General features: G+C 38.6%; 1 protein-coding gene across 1 annotated transcript in view; it reads right to left on the reverse strand.

Moving 5' to 3' along the window:
- LOC120536985 (caspase recruitment domain-containing protein 10-like) overlaps positions 1–23,349 on the reverse strand; it is a 157,658-nt gene that overhangs the window by 2,465 nt on the left and 131,844 nt on the right. Inside the window, exons 20-22 of the mRNA XM_039765574.1 lie at positions 23,176–23,334; positions 8,722–8,831; positions 7,718–7,833 (exon numbers count right to left, since the gene is read on the reverse strand). Coding sequence (XP_039621508.1) covers positions 7,718–7,833; positions 8,722–8,831; positions 23,176–23,334 — 385 coding nt within the window. The remainder of the gene's footprint in view (positions 1–7,717; positions 7,834–8,721; positions 8,832–23,175; positions 23,335–23,349) is intronic.

Consider the following 23,349-nt stretch of genomic DNA (forward strand, 5'->3'; position numbering starts at 1 on the left):
ACAACCTTTCTCTTCTATTATCTTATATATAAACATCTATGCGTGGAAGTGTGTGTGTGTCTGTCCAACCTGGAAGTGAGAGGTAAAGTTGGGGTAAGGGCTCCACCTCAGAGGAAATAGAAAACTAAATGTCTTCTACGCGTGGAAGTGTGTGTGTGTGTGTGTGTGTGTGTGTGTGTGTGTGTGTGTCTGTCTGGCCTGGAAGTGCGAGGCTAATACAGCATGAAGCTCAGACAGCCGGCAAGGCAGCCCCAAGTTAACAAGTCGTAAGAAGAAAGCGACTCTGTTGCCAAAGTAAAACCACCGAGAAAAGAGAGAAACTCTTATGCAAGCGAGATGAGCACATCGGCAAAAACGCCATGCCTTTTACTTTTCCTCCCATCGCTAATATACAAGCGAGGTGAGTACGTCAGAAAAACAAAACTTAGGAGAGAGACACCCAGAGCAGTTCCTTTAAAATTACCTGACATCTCTACTTTTAAATTTTTTTTCTGACAATTTCAATAGTTTCTAGGACCACAGGCTTTTTACAGCACAGGCTTACACAGCTAGTATTCCATATAAAAATGCACTGACAAGGACAAATTTATTGGTACCCCTCCACGAAAAAAGAAGAAATAATTGACAAAAGTAATTGGCACCTATCATTGTTTATTCCATATTTAACAAAAATCAGACTTTCCTTCAGACTTTTGATTTAGCAGAATATGTCAAATAATAACACAAATGAAAATGACATGGACAAAACTAATGGGACCCTTAACCCAATATTTTGTTTCACAACCTTCAGGGGCCATCACTGCAAATAAGTGATTCCTGGAGCTCTCCATGAGACTTCTGCGCCAGTCCACAGGTCATTCGGCCCACTCGTCCTGAGCAAACTGCTCCAGCTGTGTCAGATTTGAGGGGGTCTTCACTAGACTGCATGTTTCAGTTCTTCCCATAGTTGTTTAATAAGATTCAAATCAGGACTCATTGAAGACCACTTCAGAATAGTCCAGTGTTTTGTTCTTGGCCATTCTTGGTGCTTTTAGCTGTGTTTTTTCGGTCATTATCCTGTTGGAGGATCCATGACCTGCGACTGAGACAGAGCTTTCTGACACTGGGCAGTACGTTTCTCTCTAGAATGTCTTGATAGTCCTGAGATGTCATTGTTCCCTGCACAGACTCCCCTCATGTCAGACGCAGAAAAGCTGCCCAAAAACATAACCGAGATTCCTTCATTTTTCACAGTAGGTTTGGTGTTCTTTTCTTAGAAATCTTAATTTCTTTGTCTGTGGGAACAGAGCTGATGTTACTTGCCAAAAAGCTCCAGTTCTGTCTCATCTGTCCAAAGGACATTCTCCCAGAAGCACTGCAGATTGTCAAAATGCATGTAAGCAAATTCCAGTCTGGCTTTTTTTTTATGTGGAGTCCTCCTGGATCTTCTTCCTTTGAGCTCAATAAGCGACAGAGGGTGTGATCAATGATGACACTGATGGACTTTAACCTTGGAGTTCAGCTTGTATCTCTTTGGAAGTTGTTCCTGGCTTTTTGTCTACCATTCTCACTAACCTTCTGCCCATTCTGGGTTTGATTTTCCTGTTTTGGCCATAATCAGGGAGGGTGGCTACAGTCCCATGGACTTTAAACTACTTAGTAATATTTTCAACTGCTATTGTAGGAACATCAAGCTGCTTGGAGATGGTCTTCTAGCCTTTACCTTCAATATGCTTGTCTGTAATTTTCTTTTTGATCTCTTCAGACAACTCTCTTCTTTGCTTTCTATTTTTCATGTTCAGTGTGGGGCAGACAATGGGACCAAACAGCACAGTGATGACTTTTCTCCATTAAAATCAACCGAATGACTGACTGCACGATTGAAGACATATGTGATACGAATTCAAGAAAAAAGGCTAGTTTGAAAAATCTCTCCAATCCAATTATTTGGATCTTTTCTAGGAGTACGAACAAATGTATCCAGGCCCTTATAGAATAAGCAACGCTTGATCTCTTTTCTTTTCACACTTGCTTTGCTTTACTCAATGGCATACCAAAGGCATGCTGGTCTACAGGACATGACTGCTTTACATGTAATCATGTTTTAGGAGGCATGCAGCACTTTTTCAATTAGCTGTAAGGGTACCAACAATTTTGTCCAAGTCTGTATGTCATATGGGGATTCATATGCAGACACCACATGGGTGTCTACGAAAACAAGGGAAGAAAACGAAATGAAACCTTGTTGAATACAACCACGGGTCAAACCCAGATCAACCCAGCCTCTCTTTTGTTTGGCAAAAAAGGATTTAAAAAAAAAAAATAAAAGTTCAAGGAAAAGAATGTTAAGTTGTTGGCTAGAAAAATGAATAAGGAAATTTGTAAAGAGTTGCCACAATATCCAGAAACTCAGACAGTGAGGTCTTTGTGTTTTTGGCTTATAAACTACTGCACTGATGATCTGACACGATTTCTGGAGGCACACCTAACATCTCCCATTCATGTCATAACAACGGGACTTCAAAAATGAAATAAAATGAGGGAAAATACCAAAACAAAAAATCTCATTAGAGAAAATTACTTTAAATTAAATGAAGATAATGTTATCTTCGAATTTTTTGATACTTAAAACTAAGTTTATCATAACACAAATGATCAGAAAAATTTATAAGCACAGAAAAAATAGATAGTAATGCAATCACAACACAAAGAAGGATAAAAGTAGAACTAAAAGTGTTCATGTCCACATGCAAGTATGGATTTCCTTGTAATCTGTTCACGTGACAATAATATACTGCAGTGTCTATTCAGAACAAATCCAGCAGAGAGTGTGTGAGGAATCAAGCCAGTGAAAGATGTAGATCTGTAAGTACTTGACCTACGAGAAGGACACTCTCATTTCTTGCAGTTATGAATGGTCCCCAGAAACTACAGAGATTGCAAGTTCCAGTGAAGTAGCCTCATTGTGCATAGGCAGAGTTTAGGGTGTGGGTGCAGCATGGGCCGTGTCTATACCAGAGTGTTTTAGGGCAAGTACATAATTTAACCTTCTGTCATGAAGGGGTGACTACCACTGGCAAGAAATTGTTCAGGCGTTCACTCCTCTCTATTTCAAATCCTCATAAGCAAAGGCTGGCCACTAACACAGGGCCTTCAAGTCAAAAAATACTTGCTTACCCAGTTAAGCTAAAGGAAACCTCCCCTGCTCAACTGAGCAAGAAGACATCTGACTTTCTAACTGCAAAGGCAAATTTTTCATTTTATGTAGCAGTGGCTCTGCGACAAAGTATACTGTACATGGATGAGATATTGGGACAGCTTAGTTATTAACTATTACAAGGTTGATAGACTGAATGGTCTCCACTCATCGGTCAACTTTCTTATGTCCATATGTGAATGATCTCCTTCTTCAAAAGAGTGGAGGCCAACGTGACAGTTTCATGACAGGATGAGTATGGTTTGTGTAGTGTGACTACCACATGACAATTAACAGTGCTGGATGGATTCTGCTTTATAAAGTTTAAATTACTAAAAAATTATTATTGCATACATTCCCTTCCTAAGTTTAACCCCTGCCCCAAATTTCTTTTGCCTCCCTTGGTGTAAAATAGAGCAGCTTACAGTGTTTCTCAGTGACAATTCACTGCAGCCCACATCCTCACTGCAGCTCAACTGAAACTTAATCAATTCTGCAAATTATCTTCTAATCAGTATTTTATGTATGTATTTATGTAATATATACCATGCACCACAATCTTTATTTTAAACAGCCATATAAAAACTTACAACAATACATGAGAGTCAGAGGATCTCCTCACAGGTTTGATCAAGGTATGGAATAACCTACCATGGCGAGAGGGGCGCTGTCACTAACATTCTCTTCTCCTTCTCTCCCTTCAGCGCTGAGAAACCACAAGTGAGGCCCTTAGGCCCGTCCCTTCCAGTTCTTGTATGATAAGAAGCTTAGCTGCCCAGAAGGAGGCATCATTTCCACTACGAGTGATCCGCCAGATGGAGCTCTAGTGAATGATTCTTATTTTGACAGTGAAGAGCTTGATACTTGATTGTGCCCGAGAGGCTATTTACTTTATCGCCAAGAGATGCGTTTGTTTTGGACTGTAGTTATTAAATGGAACAACCCGATGGGGGAATCAAATTTTCCTTTATGCTACGACTTGTCATTCCTACATCCAGCCACAATATGCAAACCTATTTTTTACCTATTTTATTATACAACAATAGTCATGGAAGGCAAATCAATTACATACTGTACATTTTATAGAGTAAGACAATGTAGTCATGTAATTTTCCTTTACCAAAATGTATTTTTATGTAAGTGGGAATGCAAAAACTTTGCCCTCCATTTACCTTTTTTATTATCTGTTATTTCAAAATAGCACTAAAGGAACAGAAAAAGAAAGTCTTTATGATTACTTCAGTCTTGTAGGTTCTGCTTGGCTTCAACTTAAAACAAAATCAAATCTCTGCTTTTCACCAGGCATTTTCCACCGAGCTAGACTTAGATGCTCCTGATGATTTATGCATAATTCTGACTCATAGTACTGAAACTACAGAGAGCCTGAAATTTAGTTAGTTTATTGTCATGTGTACAGAATTCTAGCTAAGTGCAAGAAGCAATTAGATGAACATTGAGAAGTTATATTTTTAACTACATTTTGGGACTATGTGCAAATAATGTATCTTTAATAAGTGGCAAGAAATCTTTGTTGTCTGTCATACCGGATGTCACCTGAATAGGATTATACATGTACTAGATAGATAGATAGATAGATAGATAGATAGATAGATAGATAGATAGATAGATAGGATTTTAATTTTGTATAGTAGGCAGGATAGATAGATTTTCGTTTTAGTGTAGTAGGCAGGATGGATAGATAGACAGACAGATAGACCATCTATAGTCAAAACACACATCAGAATGACTAAAAAAGAAGAAAATTTAAAAGAAAGAAAATCCTCTGCCTCGACACTTCCAGTCCCAGTAAGGGATTATGCAGGTGTATTACTGTTGATATAAAGAACTCCCAGTCGTATTTCTTGACACACTTCTGCTGAATGATTCATTAGCTGAAAGTCCTCAGTGTTAATATGATATGCAGAGTTGTTCATAATGGCACTCAGTTTTGTTTTCATTCTCTCTGCTGCTTCCTCCACGGGGTCCAGAGTACATCCTTTTACTGAGTTTGTCCTTTGAATTAGCTTGTTGATACCCCATATTACATTTCTGGTGTTAAGAAGTGCTCTATTAGTAAAAACTTTGCTGTAATTCCCTTGTGCCATCCCACCCTTTTAGGATGGGCCAAAGGAGATCATCCAGAATCTTCTTAAACAGAGACACCACTGGCTCAGATCTGGAGTCAGATTCCTTACCTCACACCTTCAGACAATTCTCACAAAATGTTCATAATTTGGAGTTGAATTATGCTTAAATTAGCCACTGCAGCTGTCAAAGGTAGGTAACAGAATGAATGAAAGATATTTGCTATCACTCGCCTTATGTGTTCCTTCAGCGACTCTCCTCTGTATTTGCGGGTGTGAACGTCTTTTTACCAGAGCTCCCTTATTTGAGCCCATTCTTGTAAAGCCTGCTTCTCGGACTCTTATTTTTGAGGTGTCTTTCTGACCTCCTGTCGAATTTTATATTTCCTGTCTTTGAAGATGACACTCTCAGCAATCCTTATACACCTTTACCCCTCTTTGTACGTCTCACACTTGCACTTCCTCTTTCGTCACATCACCAAATCCAAATTGACCAATCAGATTGTTTAGGCGGACTAAACACACAGACCTTAGTGTTTTATTATTTAGTAGATTTCTTCTGTGCCATTCTGATGAATGCATGCTCAAAGAAGGAATTACATGGGCTTTGTTGTATAGACCGAAAGGTTACACTAACAGACTGAAATGCTGACCTGGTATTACTGACTGCCTTGGTTAAGGTTTAACAATCGGATGTTGTTTTAGTATCCTTATTTCATTTGGTTAAGTTTTAGAAAATGCTTGTTTGTTATACTATTTGACAAAAGGTTCGATCAGTTAAATGGTTTGTTTGTATAATAGTTCTTTACTGGACATTTAAAGTTTCATTTAGAATAATGATAACTCTCATAGGATAGGCATGCCTAATACACAGGAGACATGAAGCAGACAATAACATAGATAGATAGATAGATAGATAGATAGATAGATAGATAGATAGATAGATAGATAGATAGATAGATAGATAGATAGATAGATAGATAGATAGATAGATAGATAGATAGATAGATAGATAGATAGATAGATAGATAGATAGATAGATAGATACTAAGATGGCCTTCTTTCCCATCTGAGAATGACATAAGCCTGCTTTGAGTCTGCCTCGGTTGTAACCAAGAAAAATCCCATCTGGACCGAGAATGAAGATCATCTTAAAAACTGATGCAGCTACAAGAGTTCATGTTATATTCTTTATGTGGCATTTCCGCCTATGCTTCTGTTTATGGCGTTGGTTTAGATTATACCCAGTAGAAGAATAGTTTGTGTCTTGATATTTTGCCTGCAAATTAAGGGCTCATTATTAAGTTCAGGTCAGTAGAGAGTCCTCAATAAAGTCTGCGCATAGTATAATCTTGGGTGAAACAGCACTATAGGTAAGGATGTACCTTGGTGGCTGAAGCCCCAACTGTCTATTGGGCACTCTATGGCAGAAAATTCTTAAGTGTGGTAAGTAGAAACGTGAACACCCAGGTTTAATAGATTGTCTGTTGTCACGCACGAGCAAATGGGGAGCAGTTTAAGGACCCGTGCCGCACCGCGACAAGTCGAACCAGGGGACAACAGCGACGCACTAACCTTTCCCTTCTTATTTTCTCAGCAAGAACGAGGAGCCGCCGCCGTAACATCGCCTGGATGATCCAAAAAGCTGCAACGCTTCCGGGTTCCTTTCTTCCCTCTGGTCCCCCTATGCTGATGTCAACCACCCATCCAGCATGATTTTCCCAGCGTTTAATTTCCGGTCCATACATATAAATTGTCCGTCCTCCCATCCTTCTATGTCCTTGTTTTGATTTGTAAAAAAAGAATGTGGATACGTTACTGATTTGTGTTACAGCAAACGGGGCTAAAACCCCAAACCTTCATTCTGTGTTTTGTTGTTCTTCACACTGTGCAAAATGGAGTCTTGGATGAAACAGTACTGTAGATAAGGATGTACATTGGTGGCTGAGGCCCCGACTGTCTTGTGGGCACACTAAGACTGACAATCCCCCCGAGGTTCCTGTTTAAAGTATATGCTCCCACATAGCAAAAAAACCAAAGGTGTGGGCTCAGTGTGAAAAGCTAACCATTTTCCAAGGTGTTACAATAAGGAAAAGATACAATGATAAAACAAAAGACACACTCCTACCAAGGCTAGAGAAGGGAAAGAAAAGAAAAGAGGAGACAAAAAGAAAATAATGTGCCACTTTAATTCTTGGAGTTATGTATTAAACCACAGGTTGTTTATCTCTAATGCTATATAATAAATAAAATGACATAATGGGGAGAAAATAGCTTCAATTGGAATCACAACATTGTTCCTAATAACAGACATGCTTTAAAATACTGCTTAAAAACAAGCCAGATTTTTGTCATAGTGTAATGTCATTAAAAAGAAAGAACACAATAATATTCTTGGTCATAACTCCAGCAGCTAAACTTTCAGAGTATGTAATTTAAAATATTTTATTTATCCCACCTGATCCTTTTAATCTTCTTCTCCTTCAGTCTGATGTGAATGATAATGGGGAAAATATCATGTTTAATTAAAGCCGTCACACTCTGGATGTCAAGTCGAAGGAGACAGTGTTTATCCTGCAGGGTGAAATCAGAGCAGTGTCAACTAACCAAGCAGACAGGTCCCAATGGATCAAGTTCTTTTTCTTTGGGGGGTGGTATTGGTAGTGCTTGATTGGTACTTTATTGACCAGAGCCCTCCAGACAGTCAAAGCTAGGAAGAACAATTCTGCACCTCTCCCTATCAACTGCCTTTGAGGCAGCCCATTAAAAATCCCCTAAAGAAAGATGCTTTCAAACTGCCATGTGTTTTCTTGTAGTGACTCAATATCTCTGCCTTAGGTTTTCAGTCACAGGGGAAAGAAGCTCCGAGTATTTTTTGAGTTAGCAACAGAAGTTAAAAAGCTGAAAGCGGGCACAACATGGTGCTTTGCTTGTTTGCAGATGTGGATAAATTGTAAGGCACACTTGATTCAGTACGAGTTGAGCAGCTAATTAAAAGTTGAGCACTGAAGACTCAAACTGCTCCTACAGCACTTTGGCATCTTATTTAACTGGAATGGCTGCTGCTCATATCGGCTTTTTGGCTTTAAAAACCAAAAAGATGACCTCAATTCTGGATAATCAGCTCTTTCCTGAGTTTGGCTTTCATGACTCCACTAAACTCATCCCAATGGTGTTGTCCAGGTTGAGCCTATTGAGGCCATCCTCAGCTAGTCTCTTATTCATGAGCTTTAGATATTGATGGTCCAATGATATATAGTGGGATTGAGGTAAACAAGCCATGCTGAGCACCAAGTGTATGATATGTGCTTTAGCTTTTGGGTGTGGGTCAAGGAGCTCTCTTTCAAGGATGGGGGTAACTGTACCCGACTGATACTGCATCTCACATTCTTCCAAATCAATGTATAGCAATATACTGGGTTACACCCCCAAAAACAATACAACACCCCCCCTCACACTCACCTGGCCCATAATGTCACGTATTGCATCCAGTTTTATCCCATGTCGTTGGCTGCTTTGCTCACCCTCCATTGGAAATATTTTTGGATCCTTCATGGTTGCTCCTATTACATCTGTGAAAAAGCAGGTGACAATAAATAAACGTGTGGTGGTGATGCAATTGTTTATTTTGTTCATTTTAAGATCACTGCTATTTTTCAGGGTTTAATTTTTCTCTTTTTTATTGTTTCAACCAATAGAAATTCCTTGATGACCAACGAAGTGCAAGGACTGACCAACTGAAAATCAAAGACAGAACTTGTTGTGATCTGGAGAGTCCCGAAAGCACAGGTGCCAAAGCACTCTCAAAAAATGCTGTCAAACACCCCGACTAGATACCCAAAGGGCCGAGACAAATCTTTATGAAATATTTTTAAAAAATATTTTTTTTGTATTTTAAAAAAGGCTTTGCAAGTCCCAAAGCTCCAAAGAGCACAAAAGAGATGCCTGAAGAGGCAGACATAGCAGGCAAGTCCCAAAACAGAATCCAAAGGTGGTGGTCGAAAAAGGGCAAAGGTTCAAGAACAAAATATCAGTAAACACAGTCCAAATACGAGATCCAGAGGCAAGGTCAAAAACCAGAAAACACAAAGCAAAGAAATAGCACATAAACTCACCAAAACACTCTCCACTCTCAGAGCATTCAATGTACTGCCAGGAACTATGGGAGGCCCTCCCTTAAATAGGGTGAAGGGCCATTACTGGAGGTGATGGGGCAGGTGGCCCCGCCCCTCATGGAACCACCCACAAAGCACAAGGGACATAACTTCCCCTTTTCATACATCTCTCTATATATAAAATCCAATATCTGTCTATTTGTCTGTCTGTCTGCTTTTCACGAGAGAACTACTTAATGGATTTAGATAATTTGTTTTTCTATAATTTGCATGAACATTCCAGCTGATTTTGCGACTTCTCTCATTGCGCTAACTATCATAGTTCATTTGCGGTACCAATTTATTTGTGAGAATCAGACACACACATTATATATATTATATATATATATATATATATATATATATATATATATATATATATATATATATATATATATATATATATATATATATATATATATATATATATAAATACACATAACTGACATAAAATTAGACAAAACAGACCCAAAATATAAATTTGAACCCCAGCCAGGTGTCAAATGCTGGCTGAAACATGACAGAACTATTACTTATATATGACTACCTTCTAAATGCAGAAATTAGTACTCAATTCCAAAATTTGGCTCAGATTTATTTTTTGCCTGTGGCTCTGTGCTTATTTTAGAAAGTAACTCATATTATTTCAAGTGTTTACTGACCTCCATTTTGAAAAGACCTTGTAGATCAGGGGTGCCCAACTCCAGTCCTGGAGGGTCCCAGTGGCTGCAGGTTTTCATTCTAACCCTTTTCTTAATTAGTGACCTGTTTTTGCTGCTAATTAACCTCTATAAAATTCATTTTATTTGACTTGCTCTTGAAGACTCAGACCCCTCAATTGCTTTGTTTTTGTCAAATAGCAGCCAAACAATAATGAGATACAAAATGAGCCAAAACAGGACCAGCAAACTGTGACCATCACATAATATCTGAAAATAAAGAAAGGTGAAGTTCTCAGAAATGCTGATCTGCTCTTAGAAAAGAGAAAATCCACAATTTCGGAAATGTCTGCTATTGCACAATCAGAGCAGCAACAAGCCATGGAATTAAAGAACGGGTTTGAATAACAACAAGACTCAGCACCTCATCAAGCAGCTGGGTGGAGTGAAATTGGTTGGAGTTTGAGGCCCTGACTTAGTTAGTCTTCTGTTGGCTCCCTCACTTCAAATTTCACTTCTCTTTGGGTGCCATTTGAGGAAAGAAATGAAGCAATTTGGAGGAACGAAAAAGAAATTCCGGGAAACATATCTTAAAAACCAAGTCAATTAAAATTAATTCAAAAGAAGTTAATTAGCAGCAAAAACAGGTCACTAATTAAGAAAAGGGTTAGAAAGAAAATCTGAAGCCACTGTGGCCCTCCAGGACTGGACTTGGGCACCCCTGTTGTAGATAAACCGTAAAAAAAAACTCTGTCACAATAGCTTGACATTGTACTTGTGCTGAGGTTCAGGATTATTATGAACTCAAGTTAGTTAAAAAATCATCACTTCATGATTACAAATAGTAAAGGGTAAAAAAAAAAGAGAGAGAGAGATGGTGAATTTTATATGTGTACTATGAAGCTGCTGCCACTGTTTTTGATGCTGAAACTACATTAATTATGTGACAGAGGAGCCATGAATAGTGCAAGCATGACTTAAAAAGTCACTGAAGACTGGTGTACTGCTGCAATGGATGGGAGTCACAATATTGTGACATCTACCAATCACAGCAATTATTTTAATGCTGACTGTTTTGGGTAAGGACATTCAGTCAATAGGGCACCATGGTGGCACAAAGAAAAGTGCTGCTGCATCACATCTCTGGGTGACATGACTCAGATTCTTGCCTGGTTACTTCCTGTGAGTAATTTGTACCTTCTCCATATGTTTGTGTGGAGTTTATCCTCAGTACCATATTGATATCTTTATATTACAATAATGTACATATTAGAAAATGTAATATTGTTAAAGTGGTTGAGCATAACCTCTCAGTGCTTAGCGATACTTACTTATTGGTACTTGTATCGCTGTGATATTGCCAGCTGTAGGTACCAATGCTTGGAGTCAGTTACATGCTATGCCTTTGTACAACTACCAAACAGGTACTTAGGTAAAGAAGGCATGGATGTATAATACGGAAAAGCTAAAACTGTAAAGTGGTTGAAAGTAAATCAGTAAGTGACAAGAATCTTCTTCTCATATATAAGAGTAAGTAGCAGTGGAAAAAACATATGATGATCATTCTTCACCAGAGCAACGGGGATACCAGATGGGCAAAAAAATCGCTTGGCACATATTGTCCCTTATGTGTCTGTGCAGGGTTAGTCCATGTACAAAGTTTATTTCTACTAGAAATGTCACATGTTAATCTGAAGTTTCAGTGCCCTCCGTAATGTTTGGGACAAATATACATTTTTCCTTGATTGACCCCTCTGCTCCACATTTGAAAATTACACATCAAACAATTTGTACGTGATAGAAGTTCACATTGCAGACTCTTCGTGTAAGGGGATTTGCATACATTTTGTAGAAATTACAACTTTTTCTACACAGTATCCCCCCCCCATATCAGGGCACCACGTTTGGTACAATTGGCATCACATGTGTTTGTGCTTCTTCAAGTGAGTTTCTTTGCTTCATTAGTGCAGGGAGAAGATAGCCTGGCTGGCTTCTAATTCCAACTAACCAGAGATGTAAAAATCACATTTAGGACTGCCACCAAACTTTATGCAGAGATGGAACTAATGAAGTGACCACATAGGTATTTGTACTAAAAGAGATGTATTAAAACAATAATTCATTTAATTGACGTAATCATTATCGTTATGCCAGTCCCTATTGTGAAGGGTCTAATAATGATAGGTCTCCTTTCATTTTACACAGAACATGTTTGCAACAATTGTATGCTACCCTGAATTTTGATGCTTCAAACCTTGCACGCTTTCTTATATTTTGTTCTGTAGCTTGCACATGAGAGAATAGAATATCAAATGATGCACCCCTTGTGCTACTGCAGGCTACCACAGTGCAAAACTTAGTCACTTCCACATTTCATGTGACACAAACATTGACAGTTGCAGCATTGTGAACAGTGTTTGGTGGGTTAATGTCTTGTTTTGCCTTGCACTCAATCACAATTATTTTGTCACACATCTATTGTTGCACCATGCTGAAGCTACACATGACTGAATTTACTGGGCATATCACATGGTCATGCAGTGCCATATCATGAATTAGTTTCATCTTCCATGTCAACGTCTGATGTCCAACTCACATTGTCATCACTATCTCATAATTCAAGCAATGGTTCAGTTTTAGTTTGTCCTAAAACTGCCTTTACAGCTTTTTGCCATTGTGTTTTTACTTGTAGGCTCCACCCCACTCATGAATATTGATGAGTTATCTTAGAATGGCAAAAAACATAGAAATATTGCTGACGTTTTGTATCATGATGTTATTTCATTCACTAGATGGCAGCAGAATACCATCTGGAGCTCAATTCGGGCTTAAAAATGTAAATCAGGTCATTACACGTGACTCATGCTTAACCGAAATTACATAGAATTCCGAGCTGGGTTAACACTTGGGGTTAATGCCAAGGAGGTTAAAGGCTACAATTTAAGCTGCATGGTTCCGTATTGGAATAAGTGCTGCTTATGAATATCATCCATACTAAAAGGAAGAGAATCTTTAAAGATGTTCACAGTGTTAAAAACATTGAGTCTGTGCCTCATAAAAGAGAAAAAGTATAACTGATTTACATTTAATTGTTGTATAAACATAGTCTTAGTTTCAGTTTCAGCTTTAAGTGAATTTTTCTTTATCTCGACACACAACAGGAAGATAACAGCTGACTGACACTGTCTATTTGACACCAGTTATAATTACCAATTAGTAGTACAATGCAACTTCTTGCTGTAAAATAATTATTACTGATGTTAATCTCTGTTATTTCTGTCATGCAAATTTTATGAGCTGTCAATATCCTATCATTTATTGGACAGCTTCTAGAATATTCCGTTCGACAAGCTTATAGAGGAGGGGTAATATTTTCATTGTTCTCTGTCTGGCTAGAATGTACTTATCTTTAACAGTCATTTGTTGAAATAATGAACTCAAGTTCCATTAATGTCTATTATCAAGTTTTAAAATAGCTAAATACCACGGTGACTTTTTCATTTGTCCACATATGGTACAACTTTTTTCAGAAGCAGCTTATTAAAAGTTGAAAGCTCAAATGACCTTCACGCCAAAAAGAATGATAAGATGTATGATGTGTAAAAAGTGGGGTAGAATTTAATTACAGTATTTTATAAATTGATTCAGATGCACCATGGAACAAAATTATATTTTTGGTAATTGTCCTTTGGGGTAGTACCACGCAGGAGCTGACTGGATCAAAAACTATTGTTCAGTCATTTTTGTGATCTCCTCTTATTTACCTGTGGCGGAGTGCTAGCTCTGAGGCCTGGGATTTGTGCTTGCAATTGGAAGGTTGCCGGTTCAATGCCCATGAATGCCAGAAGTGATTCCACTCCATTGTGCCCTTGAGCAAGGCCCTTACCCTGCAATTGCTCCATCCTGGGTATGTTGTTAACCTAAATCCAGCCCTGCAAGCAGGGCTTGTAGGGAGATCTTGGGAGTTAGTGGCAGGATTGGCACTCCAGCCACTGTGAAAAACCTCACACTGTCCTGTTCTATTCGTAAAAGTGTGGTGTTGAGGTGTCACCTGTTGCACGGTTGCACTCAGGTCCTAATTTGGGATCCTGAGGTGGTTTGTCATGTGATGGGTGCGGATCTCATCCCCTCTTCTTATGTATATTTCTGTAAATTGCTCAGTTTTAAAAGTCAGATTAAAATTGGGGCACAACCTCTTTGACATGTGATTTGAAAAAATGACATTTGATTTTTTGTTGTTTTAGCCAAATATACAGGTACAATATGTTGAGTCACATACACAAATCACAGATAGTTCAAAAATGGAAGGTATGGGGAGGGATAAGACTGTTACACTGTCCTTAACTAAATGGTGTTGTTTCCATCAGACTGGAAGATGATTTTGGTGACGGACAATGATGCTCCTCCTGGCCTCACCCCTTCCACAGTGGGACCTATATAAGAGGAGACGTGACTGGAAGTTCATCATCATTACCAACTTTGTTCTCCGTGAAGACGCTGTTTTCAAGAACTACGCAATACAGAGAGGAACTTTCTAACAGACCTCTGGCCCCATCTTTCAGTTTCCTTTAAGTGCTCATGTGGGGCCTAACAAATGCTCCGAACATCTGACGGTGTCTTCCAATTGTCTCCCTTCCCATGAAGCATTGCTTATTATTTTGAGCCCTCCCCGACCACAAGCTACCATCTCCGTTGGGGAGAAGTGAAAGCTTTAGAATTGTCAAAAATTTCGATCTCTGGTTTTCAGTGAATCTCAGAGTTTTAGGGTCACCTGATAACGAAAAGATGAATGGATGGATGGATAGAGTGAAAGGCACCATAAGATAGATAGATAGATAGATAGATAGATAGATAGATAGATAGATAGATAGATAGATAGATAGATAGATAGATAGATAGATAGATAGATAGATAGATAGATAGATAGATAGATAGATACTTTATTAATCCCAAGGGGAAATTTACATACTCCAGCAGCAGCATACTGATAAACAATACTAAATTAAAGAGTGATAAAAATGCAGGTAAAACAGACAATAACTTTGTATAATGTTAACGTTTACAACCCCGGGTGGAATTGAAGTCGCATCGTGTGGGGGAGGAATGATCTCCTCTGTCTTTCAGTGGAGTTGGACGGTGACAAAAGTCTGTCGCTGAAGCTGCTGCTTTGACTGGAGATGATACTGTTTAGTGGATTCAGTGGATTCTCCATGATTGACAGGAGCCTGCTCAGTGCCCGTCGCTTTGCCACGGATGTCAAACTGTCCAGCTCCATGCCTACAATAGAGCCTGCCTTCTTAACAAGTTTGTCCAGGTGTGAGGCGTCCCTCTTCTTTATGCTGCCTCCCCAGCACACCACCTTGTAGAAGAGGGCACTCGCCACAACCGTCTGATAGAACATCTGCAGCATCTTATTTCAGATGTTGAAGGATGCCAGTCTTCTAAGGAAGTATTGTTGGCTCTGTCCTCTCTTACACAGAGCATCAGTATTGGCAGTCCAGTCCAATTTATCATCCAGCTGCACTCCCAGGTATTTATAGGTCTGACCCTCTGCACAGTCACCTCTGATGATCACGGGGTCCATGAGGGGCCTGGGTCTCCTAAAATCCACCACTAGCTCCTTGGTTTTGCTGGTGTTCAGGAGTAAGTGGTTTGAGTCGCACCATTTAATAAAGTCCGTGATTAGGTTCCTATACTCCTCCTCCTTCCCTACACCTGTGTCTGTGTGTCAGTTTCTTGAGGACAGTCTAGAGCTAAACTCGAAATTTAAGCCTGTTATGAGATGATGATGTGCGGATTAGTTTTGATCCAAATTGTACAAAAGAAAGAGGCACTCTAGAGGAACCCTCAAATACCGTAATTCTGCACTTAATTAGGAACTCTTCACTTACGTTATGATCAGAATGATCAGCATCAGAGCAGTAAGTAATTACTGAAATGTTACAGAATAGTTCAGGTAACTTGGTTCTGAGGGCGCAAAGCCTACTGGCGATCACGTCTGAATTTTTTTGATTTACTCGTATATTAATGACAGGGACACTAGTATAGAAAGTAAACTTGTGAAATTCAGGAGATGACACTAAAATTAGATGGCAGACACTGAGGAGGCAGCAGTAAGATTTTTAAAACACTTGGACAAGCTTGAGAACTGTGCAAACACTTGGAAAAAATGCAGTTTAATGTAGGAATATGCAAATCGCCACTCCTGGGCAAACAGAACATTAATTATAAATATAAGATGGTAGACAATGTCCTACTGTAAGCATCCTCTAAGAAGGATTTAGGGGTTTATGTTTAAACAGTACTTTCATCATGTAAGCAATGTGCAGAAGCAATTACAGACTCAAATAAAATGCTAGGTTATATCATAAAATCTCTCAAATATTAGAGTGACATCATGCTTTGACTATACAGTGCAATGCACTAATGAGAGAGTGTCTGGAGTATTTAGTGCAGTTCTGGTAACCATGCTACAAAAGAGCCATAGAAGTCCTTGAAGCTGTACAGAGGATAGCAACCAAATGCATCCCAGGACTTAGACGGACTCAGATTTAAACCCGTTTAATCTTGAGCAGAGGTGACTACATGAGGGCCTACTCAAAGTCTCCAAACTCCTCAAAAGCATCGAAAAAGTAGATCCTGAAGAATTCTTTCAGCTTAAGGGTGAAGCTGGTACTCGAGGACATCAGTGGAAATTAAGGGAAAGTGCATTTAGGACTGAAGCCAGGAAGCTCTTCTTTATGCAAAAAGCTTCAGGAACTTGGAAAAAACCTACCGAGATGAAGAGTTGAAGCAGAAACCTTGACAACCTTTAAGAAAAATCTGGATGAGATATTAGGGCAGCTTAAATATTCACTAAACAAATGAGTCTGATGGACTGAATAGTCTCCTCTTGTTTGCCAAATTTCTTCTGTTCTTATACAGTCCATGTTAGCAATCAGTGGAAGACAGACTGACCATGATGGATCATTTCAATGAAATATATACATTATAATCACATTTAGAGTGACCAAGATTGTGAAGGAAAACCTGAAAAAGCAAGTAAGAAGAGCCAGTCTGTAATTTGACTAGAACCCATCAGCCAGTGGGTATTATACTGCACTTCTTAAAGATACGCTTTTTGACAACATGGTCTTTGTGAAAACATTGACACTTCAATGTTGAGTTAAGATCCTGCCATGTTACGCTCTATTTCCCCTGTGACTGATTAGTAGTAAGAATGTGTAGAAACTGAAAGGCCAAATGGATGGCTAGCTGGATGCTCTTAATGATTAATGAAGCTGTTTCTCCATCACAGTCCTGGCAGAGAATTTTCCAGCAGCAGTCAAGAGGTCCAACGACTTTAAACATTATACCCTACCACAAAAGTGAGGCAATGCCTTTCAAGTATACATAATTTCATTTAATCAGATAACTTATCATTGAAGGTTCATTGTGGGTTTTTCACTGACATGAAATACAATGTACAGCATAAAGAAAAACTTAAAAAGTTACAAATAGCTTGAGGAACAGGACTGAAATCTACTTGTATGTTAATAATTCTTAATGTAGTGCTGTAAGGTAACAGAACGGTTTATTTGTATTCACGATAGAAAACTTAACAAAAGCCTAGCAGACCCACGTGCTGTTAAAAATTTGTTAAAGAGTCTAGATGGGTGAAACGCGATTGAGTTAAAGTCATATTTAGATAAAGCAGAGGGACCACTGTGCTGAAATGGTGTCAGCATGAAAGACCGTGAGTGAGATTTTGGATTAATTAGCTAGGTCTCTAGCTGCCACTCAAATACATCACAGTGACACTTTAACAGCTAAAGAAGATTAACTGCAGGAGCGAGGAGCTGTGTAAATGTTACGATGTGTAACCATAAAATCAACTTGACCGCGCATAGAGAGGCAAATTAAATTAGCTCTGCGCTGTGAAATTACATTTTCTACATTTATGTTAAATATTGTACCTCATAATAAAGGACATTTCCTATGTCCACAAATAATTCATTCTAAAGACAAAGCCCCACAATTTGTACTACTCCTTTATATTAGGTGGGTCAGAAATAATGTGGCAGTACCCTGGGATCATTCTTATTAATCTGTCTATTAATGTAATGCATAAGCAATATTTAAGTTTACATAAGTTTCTTTAAATTTTGAACACCATTAAAAAGAAATTTAAATGAACAATACAACTAAGCTTAGGGAAAGAGTTGATATGGAATGGCAGCAAATGCAGACCAGTTTTTATGTCTTGAGTGAGTGAGTGAGTGACACAACAAGCCAATGACCTTCTAGTTTGGAATCTTAAAACCATGTGTTAATCTGTGTTAATTTTAGGCATATATACATACATACATACATACATATATATATATATATATATATATATATATATATATATATATATATATATATATATATATATATACACACATACATACATACACATATATATATATATATATATATATATATAATTAGATTTAAATGATGTCAAGGCAACCCCAAGTTAACGAGTCAGAAGAAGAAAGAAGTGCGAGGCCACAGCAGGAAGCTGAAAGAATGAGACTCCGTTGCCAAAGTGAGACCCCCGAGGAAAGACAAACTCGCTTAGCCGCTAATACACAAGTGTGGCAAGCACGTCCACAAAACAAAACCACTGAGGATAGAGAAACTTGCTTAGCCACTAATACACAAGCGAGGCGAGCACGTCTACAAAACGAAACCGGCAAGGAAAGAGAAACTCGCTTAGCCGCTAATGCACAAGCGAGGATATGTGGATGGTTATTTGAGGAGTAAACCGCAAGACAATGATTATATATTTATATTATGTACATTAAATAACCATCACCAACAAATCAAATCAAATTAATAATACATTGAACAATTATTACAAAAGTAAAGTTGAATAAATCAGACTCTGCATGAATAAAAGGTAAAATACCACTTCTGGTAAATGGAAATAGCTTAAAAGTTGCTAGAAATCTACGTTTTGTTTCTAATACTTGTACGTAAAATTTGGTTGACATAAATGAAAGCGTACTCAAGTTATCGTCTTTACATACACACATACACACAGACATAATTCCAAAAATGGTATTTTCAGACCAGAGGTTGAAAACGTAGAGAGTCATCAAAATGTCGCAATGGAATTTTTGTAGGATTCCAATACTTTCCCTATACAATGTAAACGAGAAAGTCTGGGAGATTTGTAAAGATTCATCAAAATCCTGACATCGAATCTTTGGACGATAACAATACTTTCCCTATACTTTGTATACAAGAAAGTAAAAAAGAGGGTAAGACTGCAGCTAATTGCACCATACCTGTAAACCATTTGCATGGGAATTGGCTCATTCAGGCAACAAATTATCAGCTGATGCAGTACTTTGGAAATGTGAAACTGTGCTGGAAAGTCATCATGCAGTTATGTAATTTGGCATCTACTGTGATTTCTAGTCCTGTATATTGACAAACTCAGGTGACAAGATCAGTAACTGTAGTCATCAAGTTTGATATCCCCTCTGACTAGAGATGTTGTACTATCTGACATCGGCTTTATTGAGAGTATCATCCAATCATAGCATTCAGATTTCTCTCAAGATAGTCTCTTCAAGATAGTCAGACCACAGCCAAAAAATAGCTCACCTTGGAGACACAGGTTAGCAGTGATGAAACAAACCTTAACTGAAAGATCACTCTAACATGTTGGAACAGTGACATGGCCGTTCCGTTTGTAGTACTTCCCTGCTTTACCTACAACACATTTTACATGTTCTCCTCTGTTGCTCCTAGACACGATAATCATCTTTATCAACCTTCTCAGACCTACTCAGTGTTTAACTTATGTAAACCATTAGGGATTAAGACACTTAGAAATCTTTATGTAGACAACATAGTTGTATCTTATGAACAATCACACTTCAAATTTAACTTCCCAGCTGCACAATTCTTTTCCTATACAGTGGTGTGAAAAACTATTTGCCCCTTCCTGATTTCTTATTCTTTTGCATGTTTGTCACACAAAATGTTTCTGATCATCAAACACATTTAACCATTAGTCAAATATAACACAAGTAAACACAAAATGCAGTTTTTAAATGATGGTTTTATTATTTAGGAGAAAAAATCCAAACCTACATGGCCCTGTGTGAAAAAGTAATTGCCCCCTGAACCTAATAACTGGTTGGGCCACCCTTAGCAGCAATAACTGCAATCAAGCGTTTGCGATAACTTGCGATGAGTCTTTTACAGCGCTCTGGAGGAATTTTGGCCCACTCATCTTTGCAGAATTGTTGTAATTCAGCTTTATTTGAGGGTTTTCTAGCATGAACCGCCTTTTTAAGGTCATGCCATAGCATCTCAATTGGATTCAGATCAGGACTTTGACTAGGCCACTCCAAAGTCTTCATTTTGTTTTTCTTCAGCCATTCAGAGGTGGATTTGCTGGTGTGTTTTGGGTCATTGTCCTGTTGCAGCACCCAAGATCGCTTCAGCTTGAGTTGACGAACAGATGGCCGGACATTCTCCTTCAGGATTTTTTGGTAGACAGTAGAATTCATGGTTCTATCTATCACAGCAAGCCTTCCAGGTCCTGAAGCAGCAAAACAACCCCAGACCATCACACTACCACCATCATATTTTACTGTTGGTATGATGTTCTTTTTCTGAAATGCTGTGTTCCTTTTACGCCAGATGTAACGGGACATTTGCCTTCCAAAAGTTCAACTTTTGTCTCATCAGTCCACAAGGTATTTTCCCAAAAGTCTTGGCAATCATTGAGATGTTTCTTAGCAAAATTGAGACAAGCCCTAATGTTCTTTTTGCTTAACAGTGGTTTGCGTCTTGGAAATCTGCCATGCAGGCCGTTTTGCCCAGTCTCTTTCTTATGGTGGAGTCATGAACACTGACCTTAATTGAGGCAAGTGAGGCCTGCAGTTCTTTAGACGTTGTCCTAGGGTCTTTTGTGACCTCTCAGATGAGTCGTCTCTGCGCTCTTGGGGTAATTTTGGTCGGCCGCCACTCCTGGGAAGGTTCACCACTGTTCCATGTTTTTGCCATTTGTGGATAATGGCTCTCACTGTGGTTTGCTGGAGTCCCAAAGCTTTAGAAATGGCTTTATAACCTTTACCAGACTGATAGATCTCAGTTACTTCTGTTCTCATTTGTTCCTGAATTTCTTTGGATCTTGGCATGATGTCTAGCTTTTGAGGTGCTTTTGGTCTACTTCTCTGTGTCAGGCAGCTCCTATTTAAGTGATTTCTTGATTGAAACAGGTGTGGCAATAATCAGGCCTGGTGGGGGGGCTACGGAAATTGAACTCAGGTCTGATACACCACAGTTAGGTTATTTTTTAACAAGGGGGCAATTAGTTTTTCACACAGGGCCATGTAGGTTTGGATTTTTTTTCTCCCTAAATAATAAAAACCATCATTTAAAAACTGCATTTTGTGTTTACTTGTGTTATATTTGACTAATGGTTAAATGTGTTTGATGATCAGAAACATTTTGTGTGACAAACATGCAAAAGAATAAGAAATCAGGAAGGGGGCAAATAGTTTTTCACACCACTGCATGTAAATTAAAAGAAACTTATCAAACTTTCCACATCTCATGCCTATATCAATCCCATGGACCATACTGATTAGACTTGATAAAGACTCAGATAACATTTCAATAACATAAATATTTCAAAGAATTTACCCTTCAAAGGTGCTATGGAACAGCAGGAAAGGTGGAACTCAGCCATACATAGAATACACTTTAGTTATCTATGTGACCAAAATCCCAAAATTCAACTATAGGTTTTTCATCAATCAAATTTATCTTGTATAAAATTGTCCAAAATGCGCTCACTATAAGATCTAACCTGTGAGAGCTGCCCCCCAGCTCCAGCTTCACTAGGCCATACTGTATGTATCGAGAATGATACTAAATTAGTATGATGCACGACCAAAATCCATTGAATTGAGGACAGTACTCTTAACCAATGAATGAGGGGAAAAATGTCTTCAATATAAAAGTGTAGTGATATATGATTGGAAAAATGACAAAGGTGCATTGTACTTGAAAAATGTTATAGTGTCCTCTAAAAGGTTAAAGGACATGGTTTTCTATTTCATTGCTGGCACATTATGGAACTTTGAGTTCCAATCCAAAAATACCCAAAGAATATCTATTGACTTTTGTGAGCATTAGCCCAAGAGTCTTGGGTTATGCTTGAATTGTCATAAATAATGTGTGCAGAGTTTACAGAGACAGGAGGTTCTGCAAGATGGAGCGCGGACTTGGTGAGCTTGTGGCTTGATGGACTTCCAGGCAAGTCTAACCTTTTGGCTCTTGAACATGAGTCATGTGGACAACTGGCCAAAAGGTTCAAAGAGCAGAAGGTAGAAAGGCCATAGATAACAGAAAGAAAGTGGTGTTGTCTTGGTTAGAAATAAGTGAGTGCTATAGACTGGGGCCTAACCTGTTAGTAAAAACCCAGAAGGCCAACACTTGTTAAGGGTAAATTTCGCACAAACATAAGGAAGCTTTTCTTTACACAAAGAACGATAGACACTTGGAATAAGCTACCAAGTAGTGTGGTAGACAGTAAGACGTTAAGGACTTTCAAAACTCGACTTGATGTTTTCTTGGAGGAAATAAGTGGATAGGACTGGCGAGCTTTGTTGGGCTGAATGGCCTGTTCTCGTCTAGAGTGTTCTAATGTTCTAACACATTTACTGTTTTTTCCCTTGATTTTGCTTTTGAGTTATCCTTCCTTGTCTTTGTTATTCTAGTTATGGTAGTCTATGTGTAGTCTTTCCTGAATTCAGGGATGCATAGACAGCACCCCTACTACTGACATTCTGTAAAATTAGTACTTGGTAGGGTGACCATTATGAAATGAGCTTTGTAAAATAATATTATTACTCTAAAGAAATGTATAACTTGGAAGCCCTATAATGAAAGTTTGCAAAGTGTTCTTGTCAATTTCTTTGACAGTATTTTGCCCTATTGCCTTCCCAAACGCCACATCATTCAAGCATACACACAAGATCATATTTAGTTATATGTCACAGTAAGAGCCACATAAATAAGCAAATGACTAAAAGCAGCAGTGACAGTACCTGGGAGGCAGGTGTTGAACTCTAATCCGGACTGTGCTGGCTGTAGCAACCTCTCAATCAAGCCTCTTGACAGAAGAGAAGGCGAGAAAATGATGGGACGTTTTGACTTGACGGGGATGGGTCGAACAAGGCTGTATGGAATCAGGTTCTCCTCTTGCTCTGCAAAAATGTAAA

This window comes from Polypterus senegalus, chromosome 10, assembly GCF_016835505.1.
Source record: "Polypterus senegalus isolate Bchr_013 chromosome 10, ASM1683550v1, whole genome shotgun sequence".
NCBI classification, from domain to species: Eukaryota; Metazoa; Chordata; class Cladistia; order Polypteriformes; family Polypteridae; genus Polypterus; species Polypterus senegalus.